At 40.6% G+C, this 12,913-nt stretch overlaps 1 protein-coding gene across 2 annotated transcripts in view; it reads left to right on the plus strand.

The window, feature by feature from the left end:
* Window positions 1–325: 325 nt before the first annotated feature.
* The window catches only part of LOC111039877 (zinc finger protein 395), a 32,570-nt gene continuing 19,982 nt past the window's right edge, over window positions 326–12,913 (plus strand). For both annotated transcript variants that reach the window (XM_022323524.1, XM_022323525.1), the window contains exons 1-4: window positions 326–1,266; window positions 3,311–3,468; window positions 6,776–6,945; window positions 11,366–11,577. In XM_022323524.1, coding sequence (XP_022179216.1) covers window positions 892–1,266; window positions 3,311–3,468; window positions 6,776–6,945; window positions 11,366–11,577 — 915 coding nt within the window. In that variant the 5' untranslated portion in view covers window positions 326–891. The remainder of the gene's footprint in view (window positions 1,267–3,310; window positions 3,469–6,775; window positions 6,946–11,365; window positions 11,578–12,913) is intronic.

Consider the following 12,913-nt stretch of genomic DNA (forward strand, 5'->3'; position numbering starts at 1 on the left):
AGTGATGACGTCATTAATGTGAACCAAAAACATAATATCTGTAATACTACGCGAGCCGCGGCTGTGCTTCCCACCGAATCAAAGGCCAACATAGACGATTTGTGGACGGAAAAAATGTCGAATCCATATTTCATGGAAAAACTACAGAAAATCGGTGTTGATTTCCTTTGTGAACGAGAAGTGGATTCAGGATGCGCGTCGTAATAATAATAATAATAGAGTAGAGAAGCGTAGAACGCAAAACCGGGTCGATAGGGTACGGTAAATTGGTATCACTGCACGTGGATACCGGCAACCGGCATTGTCAGCTGTGGCGTTGAACATTTGTGCCAAACCACGTCCATAGTTCCGTTTTACGTCTTGCCGGAGCCGGTAGTCCTTCGCTGTTCGGCTGTTCGGCCACAAATCACCGAGTATTATTGTTGTTGTTGTTTTTATCGTCGTTTTCTCCGTCGACTGTGTATATTCCGAGTGAATTCGAATTCGCAAAAAAATAAGACATTTGTGTGAAAAATAATTTGAAAAAATCGCCGCTCAAAAACTTTACCGTTTTTCTTACGATTCCGATCTGTGTTATTTAAATAACGCGAATATAATCGTAATCAATAATATATAATATATAATTATATATACAGGTATATATAGTACTTAAATTTTTTTTCTCTAATATTTTTTATTGGTTGATCAAAATGTGTTGTTATAATTTCGTGAATCGGTACGACGGTGGCGTGAGTGTCGACTGATATCGGACGGTAGTGACGCCGATACACATTTTGTTTCGTGTTAATTTTTTCTCCGCCCGCTTCCCCGATCGCGCTTAAGCGCGATAAACGATATCGATCAATCACGTCGTACCACACCGCCAAGCTGGACGCTTCGTTCGCGATCCCGATGCGACACAGGAACGGGCTGATCGCTGGCGCCGGTAAACGGCTCGCCAAGCGGTCCATCATCGGGACGCGCGTTTGCGCGCCGTCCGGCGATGACGGCAAGCTGTGCGCTGGCATCATCGCCGCGGTCAAGACGGCCGCCGACGGTTCCGAGACCGGGTATTCAATACGGTTCGACGACGGGACAGGCGGCCGGCGCGAGTACCGGGCCACCGAGCTGGTCGGCCCCGGTTTCCAGACGCTGTCCGACCTCCGACTGATGGCCGGTCAGCGGGTGTACATCACGTTCAACGGTCGCGAGATATGCGGCGACGTGGTCGTCCACAGACCGGACACTGAAGAAGTGCGAGTTTCAATCATGCCGCACGGGCACGAGGTGAGTGTCCATAATATAATAAATTATAAATTTAAACTGTCGAGATAGTTGCCGACTTTGCATATTGTAGGGATTACGTCGGTCTGTGTAAAAACGATCGTATTACCAAGAGGAAGCGATCCGTCTCGTTTGCGGTTTGGTTTTTATAGCGGCGGGACAGCCCGTGTGTTTGGCGCCAAAACGGAAGTGTTTTCTTTCAGTCTCTGTCGTTCCCCTGGCCCGCGTCCGCTGCCCGTTACTTGTTGCCGGCCGGCACGAGTACACGGCTGACCGTGCGATTTTAATTGCTTCTCGTGCTCATAACAATCGAGGCGGCGGCGTAATACAATAACTTACGCGTTGCTGCCTGCACACGGAACTCGAATATCCGCGGCGGGCGTACGCAGCAGTTTTCCGCGTAGGCACGCCAATTTCACCGGGTTGGCGGCGGTTGCGATATGCAATGCGCGTGTGACATGGCTGCCAACTTACCGTCGAGGCCGGCCGGCCGGCTGCTGCTGCGGCGGCGAGATGAGCGTACGTCGTTTTTTGAATATTCATACGCATCCATCGGACATTCAGACAGGACGTGTCGTATGCATACCTACGTTTTATGCATGAACAGGGAATCGCCTTTTCGACTGTTGTCCCGCCACAGCTGGCAGCTGCTGCTCGACGGGGTCGTCAACCCTCGTCCCCTCATCTTGGCGGCATTTATGGGATTTTGTCGTTTTTTATTATCACCCTATATCAAGCATCAGGCACGGCTTACCGCCATCGACGACTTTCTGAGTTTCCGAAACCGACAGAAATCGAGTTTTCCGAGGATCTCAGATTAGAGTCTAATTTTTACGTAATTGTCCGGGTAACGTGTTATGCCGTGTGAGAAACTCATATTTTCTACAGTGTTGAAATCAAATATTGAAATATTATATTATTTAAATAATCGTATTATAAAATACGTGGTGTCCGGGTTCCGTTCGCTGCGCAGTTGAAACCAGTTGGGTGAACGGGATGCAACGCGGAGGGGGTGGGGGTGGGCTCCTAAGGCTCCTTACTTTCTACCTCATTTTTATTATTATTATTATTATTATTATTATTATTTTTACATCACAAGTCGCCGCCGCCGCGGAGTTTAGTGCATAACAATAATAATAATATGATATTCACGTATACAATAAAAACATACCTTTCTCCTGGCGAGCGGGCGCGACATTCCGTTGGAGCGATTTGGCGAAAGGACATCGTAATTGCGGCAAACACGCCCCCCCCCCTCTTTAAAACGCTACCGCCTCCGCTGCACGCTTCTGTGTACCACTTGGCGGCTGGAAACTCGTAACCACAATTCGCTCGTAGCGGTGTGGACAGAGGTGTGAAAAGTTCGTAGATAGCGCCTGTTATCGAAACTTGAGCAATAAACTGTGTGCATATTTAATATTTATTATGATTAGCCGATTAGGTACTATATTTAATATTTATGTGTGGTTATTACTATTACTATTATTATCATTTATTAATAATATATATTATAATTCTACAAATAATAATGCACACAACTGCGTTGTGCGTGACCTTGACTTTGCCGCGGCGTGTGCGCGACCGATATCGCAGGCTTGATTTACAATCCGGGTCATTTAGTCGGGCCATGGAAATTCGCATAGTATAATATACCTTACTCGTGCGTTTTCTTGTAATTTGCACTATTGTGGTAACCGGTTGCAAGCATGAAAACAATTTTGAACCTTGAGTTTACAGAAAAAGCCACTGAAATCTCGTCTCCTTTTACTTCCTTATACATTTATGAAAAATATAATTATTTCTTATACGTGAACTTTGAGACATGGGTGTGTGTGAGTACGCATTTCACCGATTTCACAAGGAAGCGAACCGGTCTCGCGGGCGGAGTGAAAGCATAGCGACTATTTTGTTGATTTATTAAATGCATAAGATACATAATCACTGGCGGCTACCAGAAAATGATGCGTTTTTTATCACTGCCACCCTCGACCCTTGCCGAATGCGATTTATTTAAAACCACCATTTACCATTGTTTTCTTTTTTGCAGGGGTCCATCGAAGTAATAAAGAAATTGGATGACGTCCGCGTGTTGGAGTCTAGAAAATCGGCACGGTTAATGGACCAGGATACAGATTTCGCTAGGTTGGCAGACATGTCAGACAGGAAACGTAGTTCGTCCTCTCAGAACGCTGTAGAAATCAGCGGGTAAGTTTTTATTTATATAAAATAAGATGGATTAAAAATTAAAATTCTCATTTCCTAATCGGATTTTGTGTATTAATATTGTGTTGTGGTTTGATATATATCTTCTTCTTTTTCGGTTAACCTTTGGTTGGTTGATAATACTACAACTGGGTATAACGACTCCAGTAATCAATTTTCTTTCAGGCATAATATATATATTTGTGGTTCTGTGTGGTTCGATAGTTGTTTTACATAATAAGGTCAATATAATGCATTCGGAGATAACGCAGAGATAAAAAATGTACATAAAAGTTTAGACGAAGACAATAGAGCGGTTCAATAGCCCGAAAATATCGTTAAACATAATCATTGTTGTAGTACAACATTTCACTTCTGAGTTTCTGTCGGTCATCTAAATGTGAGGTGCCAGGATCCCTGACACTCGTTTGGGACATGATAAATTTACACTTTTTACTATTTTGGCATGGTGTCGTATTTGTTAATCGGGCATCAGTTTCCACTATAAATAGAAAATTATTGATAGTTTAGCAATTATGTAATAGTAGATTGTAGGTACTCAGGTAAATAAATAAAGTCGTTTTTTTTTATTTGAAAAAAAAATAGTTCGGTATAGTGAACGTAGTGTCGTACGTATAAAATGTAAACATGAAATTGTTTTGAAGGAGCGTGCGTGTGTGTGGGCGGGCTTATCGTACGAATTTGATTTATCGTTTTAGTTTGTTGTACGATATTAAAATAATATTATACACATCATATTATGCTACAATAATAATAATAACAATAATAGTACTAGTGAAAAAGGATAACACAAAAGGAAGGGGTGGGCAATACGAAAATGAAAACGATCTGCTCTCATGAAGGCAGTTACGGTATTTGGCACGGTATTTTCTCTCGTTGTACTGGTGGTATTAAATTTATTTCTCCGCTGAATTCCCATCTCGATGTGCGTGGGACGAAGAAAACCATTTTATGTCTTTAAATTAGTTTCCGTCGTATGCCGTCGGTTTTCAATAATACTATAACAGTATAACATCGGTGGTGTCGGCGCACGCATATTACCATTCACTTTTACTCGCCGGGGCGGGTAAATAGTATATAAGAAAATGTGCATTGATAGAGTTCCGGTTCGAGACTGCATAATCTGTGATTTATATGAAAAAAAAAAAACATTGTATCCCGTTCTCCGATACACTGATTGCACGGTCGGTCTCGCAGATATCCGCACAAGTGTCTACATCGACATTGCAGAGCATACGCCCAAACGATTTAAACGCTACGTAATATTATTACAATATTGTAATTGCACATAGGTACACACACTTTTGCGTATTTTAAATGGTAGTCCCCCTTCGCGTGATGTAAATTGTGTCCGGTAGACCTTGTTGTGTGTTCCGTCGTAAAACCGTATTTCAGATTATTAAAACATGCGTGTATTTATCGGGCGGTGGCTGGAGACACGGCGAGGAGGTGTACGGTAACGAAAAAAAAAACATTGTAAAAAGAAGAAATAGCGGCCCTCGGATCAGCTGGTTTTTTTTATTCAAGGTCGGTTGACATACGAACGGCCTTGCCATGTTGCCGATGTTCTATTGCTGTAAGCCGGTAAATCATTTAGAACCGGTGCACTGTCAGTACTTGTATCGCAAATATGTATTTATATAAAGCGTTGTAGTTGATTTAGCGTTATATAGTACATCATCATGTCATCATACACGCTATATAGGCTTACACAAGCCGAATGCGGTATGCCACCGTGCCGTTTAAGGTTCGCGTCCTTGTCGTAACCCGTAAGCCCATTAAATTATATATTATATACTATATATATATATATACGTAGGATATTATTCAATTATTGATCAGCGTGTTCTGTCGACGTTTTTTCGTCAACATTTTTTGACGTATATCATGCAGTGACTTGGAAATCAAATTTGGTGCGTTTCGCCGACTTTTTTTTTAATTATAAACGACAGTCATAATGTTAAGCGAAAAAATAAACCGTACCCTAGGTCGCGGCCTTTATGTGACCAGTGTTATGAAATCTGGTTATTTCACTGCATGCATACGCGTACATGAATTAAAAACAATCAAGTTCAATACGATTTCGCAAGGTTGTTGGCGTCGCAGGTGCATGGAGTGCGAACACGACAGGATTTTCAAAGAATATGTAGTATGTGTACGTACCTATAATATAATAGTGTGGGTTTCACCAGCGACCATGAATGAGAGTCAAACTGCTGACGGTTGTTATTGTAGTTTTGGCCTACTTATTGCTTTTTCAGTCACGTCGGGCGTGGTGATACCCGAGAAAATTGTCTTCGTTTAACATTGTTGTATTGTTATTGGTTTTTTTCGATATTATATATTATGTCCCGGAACACTTAGGGACCGGCATACACAAGGGGAATATAATTAGCTTATATATAGGCATATCAATAAACTCACTATATTTGCGGATAGTAATTGCACAAATAAAATCACTCGGCCATTACGATAAGTTACGCAATAATGGAGGTTTATTTACATATAATGTATATCATGATATACTACATAGTACTATTATGTACAGTGTATCGATCAATGGTAAATTATCTATCTGTACGGGTGTTATGATTGTTACGCCTTCTGGGTTTGTTTACATATTATGTGTTTCCCTGATTGTTGTTTGCATTAATCTTATCGATTGCATATTTGAATGTATAATGTGAAATTATAGAATCATATTGATGGTGATCAACATTTTAATAGGTTTTTTATCCATAATATTGAAAATCCAGTTGCAGTGTATCGGGCAATATTATTGTGCTACCTGTAGAAATGCAATATTAAAAATTAGAGTAGATACCCGACAAAATTGATCTAAATTAGAAAGTCAGATTACCTAAGCTCGAATTAGGAACGAAATAATAGCTATTGATTTATAACACAGAAGAGCTCAGGATCGGGAGATAATGCTTAGATGTATTTATAATAATATTTGATACATTGCTTTAAATTTAAACCTTGACGTAATAATTAGAATTAAAATATACCCTCACTAGTTACCTAGTTCCTTCATCCTTGATGTTTAAAAATAGAATTCATACACCAGGTGTGAATTCAGTTGTTTGCCCTGACCTTCCATGATATTCTGGTTGAGGCTAAAATCTTAAAATGTAATCAAAATGTTGTTGTTATTGAAGAATTTTTGTTGATATTATATAGTGTGTTTGTTTTTTAATATTTAATAACGAATGGTAACCTAAGTACTACACGATTCTTGAATATTAGCATTGAAATTAAAATCGATCATTTTTCTTTGAACCTGCAGGTCCCGAAAACGTCGGCCCAGCAGTAGCCAAGATCAGGACGAATCCCGCGAAGAGGAAATGAAAGATGAAGACGACGATAATGAACCAAAAGAGGAAGAAATGACAGAGTGCACCGCGGCCTTGGTGTTGATGAGTCTCTCATGCAGTCCCCACTCGCCGTCCATCCAAGGTCGGTATTTTAATTAAGTGCACTTTTTTGCATCCACCGCACTATGTCGGTATATATTTTTCATAATCGCGTATTCGGAGCAAAATAAAATCGCTATTGTTTTCGATTCCGTGAATCGTTACTATACATTATAGTTGTATATCATACGGGCACTTTCACCCGAATCCGTTCGGTGTGTTTTTCGTGCGTTCCGGGACGTGAGAAAACCCAATGGAAATCTTCGGTAAAACGGTCGCTGCAGTCGGTAACTCGACCCGGATGATGGGGGGAGGGGAGGGGTTGCCGATTGCGGACCGCGATAAAATTTAAGTTTTAGGTACAGTCGCGCGATATAATCAACGTCGTATATACATCAAATATAGGGGGAGAAGTGATTTTTTTTTATATATAATATATCATATTATGGAGGGGAAGTGGATACGCGGGATTTCACTTTCAGTCATGCTCTGCAGCGACGACGTCCTTTCTCCACGGTTTCACATTGCAACAATATCGCCATGTCCTGCAACAAAAAAACCCAAACATATTATTATCATTTAAACGATTTAAAAAAAAACTACGACCGATGTAGGTACCCATGTAGTGTATACGTAATACTATGCGCAATATACGGTGGGGAGAGGGGAGTGGGCTTGATAATTACATTATTGTCATTATTGTAATATTATGCATAGTATAATATTAGAAATGAAGAATTATGGCATTACTATATCAATGCACATTACGGTAGAGGTGCGCAAATGACTCCGCGCTTCAGGTGTTACAGGGTGGCACGCCGGCTACACATCGCGTTGCACATTATAATATATTAAATTATTTAGTAATACTGCAGCTGCTTTATACCTATATGCGCACAGGAAGCTACAACATGCAATCAACGCGGTTTCGTTTGTCGCCCACTATATACCGTATATTATAATAATATACTTGTGTGTGTTGCGTCGCAGGGATGCCGCCGTCGTGGTTCGTGCGTGTTTTTGTTTTTTTTTGTTTTACGGTGCATTGACACCGCCGCACATACCTATAAAAAAATAAAAATAATAATAATATGTACTTTAACCGGCGGCGGCGGTACGTTGACCTCTGATTTGACCACTGGTGCAGCAGCGGAGTACGGTGTTCCTATACACAATATACATTATACATATATATATATATATATGTGTGTGTGTACATAAATATGGGTGGTATATATATAATGCCTCGTACTTGCAGCAGCAATGCGCGAAGAAAAACCACGTCTGATATACACGCGTCCGGACGCGAAAAACCGTAATCGTGTAACGTCCGTCCGATACATATAAATATTATTATTATGCATTACGCGTAATGTGTGCATAACGGGGCACTTGGCCGCACGTCTAATTATTAAACGATCCGGTCGTCGTGTGTGTGTGTATAAATTATAACGGGCGGCGACGTGGGTACAACACTTGACCGGGCTCGGGCGCGCGTTGCACGTACACGCTGCATTTACAGCCGACGCGCGTGTATCGGTGATCTTAAAACTTATTGCATTTTGTATCGCACTCGATCGCATTTTTTTCCTCTAAAGCACACTTGACCCTGCGCATATCTATATAATACACAATATATTATGTATCACATGTTACATAATATTATGTGATCGAGTTTGCAGTTTTCGTTTCGTCGCTTCAATATTGTATTTGTATTTATAAATATTGTACGTCGATGGCATTATTTTAAAGACGCCGTGCACGCCGCCTGAACGAGCGAGAGCGTCCGCCGCCATCTGGCGCGTGAAGTTCTTATCACCGCCAAGCCGTTACTCAACAGCAATAGTAATAATAATAATTCTCCGACGTATTTTTTTATTTTTTTCATATTATATTATTATATTATAGAGAGTTGCCCAACTGTGGCCTAGATATGATAATGGTAAAAGTGAAAAGCCAGCTTTCTATGCAGCGCGCGCTGTACCGCCGCGGTGGCTCGGCTCGCGCGCTTGGGTACACGTCTATGTGGCATTTCGTAACCGGGACGCAGTGTTAAGGACGCGAAGCGCGCGCGCCCGCCGCGGTGTAACCGGTCTCGCGCTCCTGGTGCACCGGCCCGGCCCGCCCCGCCAACGCGCGCGAGCAGCGCGAAACGCCCGACATTGGACGCGACAAGGACGGACCACGCTCGGAAACTGTGTCGCCGGCCGGCGCGCGTGACACATAATTTGAACGCCAGACGTATGTTATGCGCGCACGTTGAACGTTATTATCATAATGATAAAATCTTTACGGCAAAGCCCCCCCCCATCCCACCCAAATGAATATCATAGTTTCCAGACTTATAGAATATAGGTATATTTATTATAATGATATGATGTGTGAGTCATCGTTTTATAGTTAAAAATATTTTGAGCGTGTACGTACTACGTGTGACGCATCTGTAGTTTTCTCTGAATGCACTAATACCACATATCACGTGCAACATGATATTGTACTATACGAGAAGGAGTAATTCGTCCAAAAAATCGTGTCTGAATAACACTCATTATTATTATATAATACGACCTCAAGACGCTCGCGCGAGACTTTGGTCTTGCTAGTCGGAGGAACTAGTAACAGTTTTTTTTCCATCCAGAAACGGTGTTGTATAACCATCACTATAGTGCACAACTAAGCTTTGTCCCCACACCCGTGTACAATAAACATTATAATATGTGCAGTACATATATAGAGGTACACGATGCCGTTGCGCAATATACTTCTGATTTTTTTCTATCCCCGCGGATGGCGTTTTCACGACCTAAAATGGTATACCTTCAATGTTATATTATACTCTTAAAATGATGATTTACGTGTGCACTGATAATAACGCGAGGTTTTGTGCATAACCCGGTTGATAATCTTCCCGCTACCGTCATCAAGAAAGGCCATGTTCGTGACAGATCATAGGGGAAAATAGTAAATACAATAAGAACCTACCTAACTAAGAAGTGTGCATTACTTTATCGACAAAAAAGATTTCAATTGGTATCACTATAAATAGTATAATATTATATCATATTTTTCATCTAAACAGCATTCGAAACGTACACGGTTTTAATCTATTAATATTTGCAGTTACATTTTTTTATGTTTAAATTCGATCGAAAGTCGTCATCTATAAAGATTTTATATCGGATTATAGTCTTCAATATTAACTTTCAATATAACATTAGTACATAAGTGCAGCGTGTATACCTGTAAAATATACGACGTTGTGTCATGCGTGCATAGCAACAGAACATTTTTTTATCAGTCGATTCTCATCACTACCATGCTGCACGTGCTTATTAAATATTGCACTAACAGCCAATATTTACACGCTTTTACAGTTTTACTGCATAATCGCCACCGGCACTCCGCGATCGGATAATAAATTATTAATACAAGTGCAGCACATAAGCAGAATATTATAATGCTATAATGAGATTAATTTGATCGTTTTAGAACTACTTGTCCAATAACAAATGTTACTTTTTGTATGCACCACTCGATCGGCTCGACCACTATCTCAATAACGAGCGATATGAGATTTCTGAGACGTATATAGGTATCGCGTAGAACGCACTCGGATTATTCCAACTCTGATGACTTTAATCCGGAAATCGACAATTGCTTGAGTTTTTGTTGTCGTCATTGACGACGTGGTTTTCATGGTTTTTAATATTTTTAAATTTGTACGGTACCTACATAATAATATTATAATCGCGTCATTGTCGACGTCTATCACGTACGAAATGCGTGCAGTTCGATTGTCGCTGTCGTATAATATGCGTACGTACAATGAGTATGACTATCGTTGGACAAATATCAAACAAATTTCGATTGTTTGAAATGTGTTAGGAATAAGGTTTAAAAACAAAACCTCTAAAAAGTAGTGAAATTTACGTTCGCGCTCGCTCACACAAGGACGAATAGTTGTTGTTGTGCGCGTGAACCGACTTACGCACACGCACAATTGCACAAACACACGAGTGTTAATAATAATATGCGTACCTATACGTCGTGTTTTTTTATTATTTATTATTATTATTATTATTATTATTCAATCCGCTCCAACCGACTACGACGATTCACCACCTGACGACAGCAGCAGTAACCGCCGCCCCCGCGTGTCCCGGCACTAGCGTCATTCGATGACGTCACGTCACGGCCGCCTACGAGCTTATATTTTCGGGCGGCAACGGCTGGCGTTTGCGTGGGGGCCCGCGAGCGCCCGCCCGTCTCGCGCGCTCGGTCTCTGCGAATTTTCTTGCGCTCGCCCAACCCCTCCCCCCACGCTCCACCTCGCGCTCGGCGTGGTTGTAATATTATTGTACTCGCTATTTCTGACGCACCAAGTGTACTATTTTTGATTTTTTCGAGTTTTAAAAAAATAAAAATAAACCACTACAACCACGGTTTTTGTTATTTATGCTCAGGACGCATCACGCGCTGCCAACAACCCGAGTCGCTGTCCACCAGCCCGTCCACGTCCAGCGAAGGAGCTTTTTCGTGTCGCAGCTCGCCGTCACCGCCGTTGAGCGAGTCCAGCTCCTCGGCCGCCTGGAGCGGACGCGGCCTGCCGTCGGTCGTCGACGAAGGCATCGGTCTGACCGACGACGATTTCGAAGACGTGCCCAAGCGAAAGAAGGTCAGTAGCACATGTTATCCTATAATATGATTGGTTTATTTTGTGTCTTAACATGATATTATTAAAATGTAATTGAAAATTAAAATATCGAAAAAACTGGTGTTTATAACATTATTAGAGTTCGTGGTCTATTTACGAATTGTTCGATTGTAGTATTTAGCGGTTGCACACTGCAGTGTTATGTATCGCAAAAGGTGAACACATGCGTTTATAATTATATGCGAATGTGCATAGGACGATGCTGCAAGCACATTTTAAAATTTGATCCAAAAACGTTTACTTCGTTTAATATACTCTGACGTGTCCCGGACCTCGTCGTGTATACAGAAATTCGTATACTGTCTCTATGCGCTGCTCGTCAAAATTAAATTTCACGTAGATACGATTGTGCTCGGTATATTATGATGTATGTTTAGAATAATTGCCCCGATAGCCATCACCGTCCATCCGTATATATACACGCGCGGACCGTCAATCGTCATTATATATTTCCTCCTTTCTAAAATGGGCCAGAGTATGTATGCCTAATATGATTGTACCTAGTATTAGGTATATTAACATTACGTTAATTCGGACACAAAGAGATATAATATGTGAAATATAAAACTAATAAAACGGATACGCCCCTGTCAGCTTGTTAAAAACCGCTCTTTGTTTTTTTTTCGCATGTTGATTCTGGTGTTGGTGTAGGAATTATTTTGTTTAATTATTTTTTATTCAATAGCTAGAATATTCTAGGTGCACATAATAATAATGATTACGGTAGCGCTGTAGGTTTTTTTCCCCGAAAGTGCGCTGATCCGTTAGTAATAGATATCTACTACAATTTGCAGTTGGGTGCTACAAGCCGTGACGACAATTTTAATTTGTTAACTTTATTCTCTCGTGGACTGTTTCCCCGCCCACCCACTGCACCGACGCAACCATAAATCATTGCCGGAAGGTGAATAAATGTATTTTTTAAACAATAATTGTCGTATTACGATAAATAATTAAAGTTTTAACATCATTTAATCAATTTGACTTGAACATAAATAACTTTTTCTAATCGAATAAAAACCATTGGCCGGTATTCATACACTACAAAATAAAATAAATAGTTTTGTGATTATCTTTTAAAAATATTTCTTACTAAGTAAGCAAATTTATATATTTTTTGTACTGAAATAACAGCAAGCGGCTATTTGTTTATAATTAGGTGTACTTAGCGTTCGTGTACCTATATTATATTTTATGTTATACGGTAATGGTTTAGTGTACAAATAATAATTAACTTCTGTTACATTAACCTAGTATATGTAATTTACGTTTACCTTATACTATATACGTTTAATTT

This window comes from Myzus persicae, unplaced genomic scaffold, assembly GCF_001856785.1.
Source record: "Myzus persicae strain clone G006 unplaced genomic scaffold, MPER_G0061.0, whole genome shotgun sequence".
NCBI lineage: Eukaryota > Metazoa > Arthropoda > Insecta > Hemiptera > Aphididae > Myzus > Myzus persicae.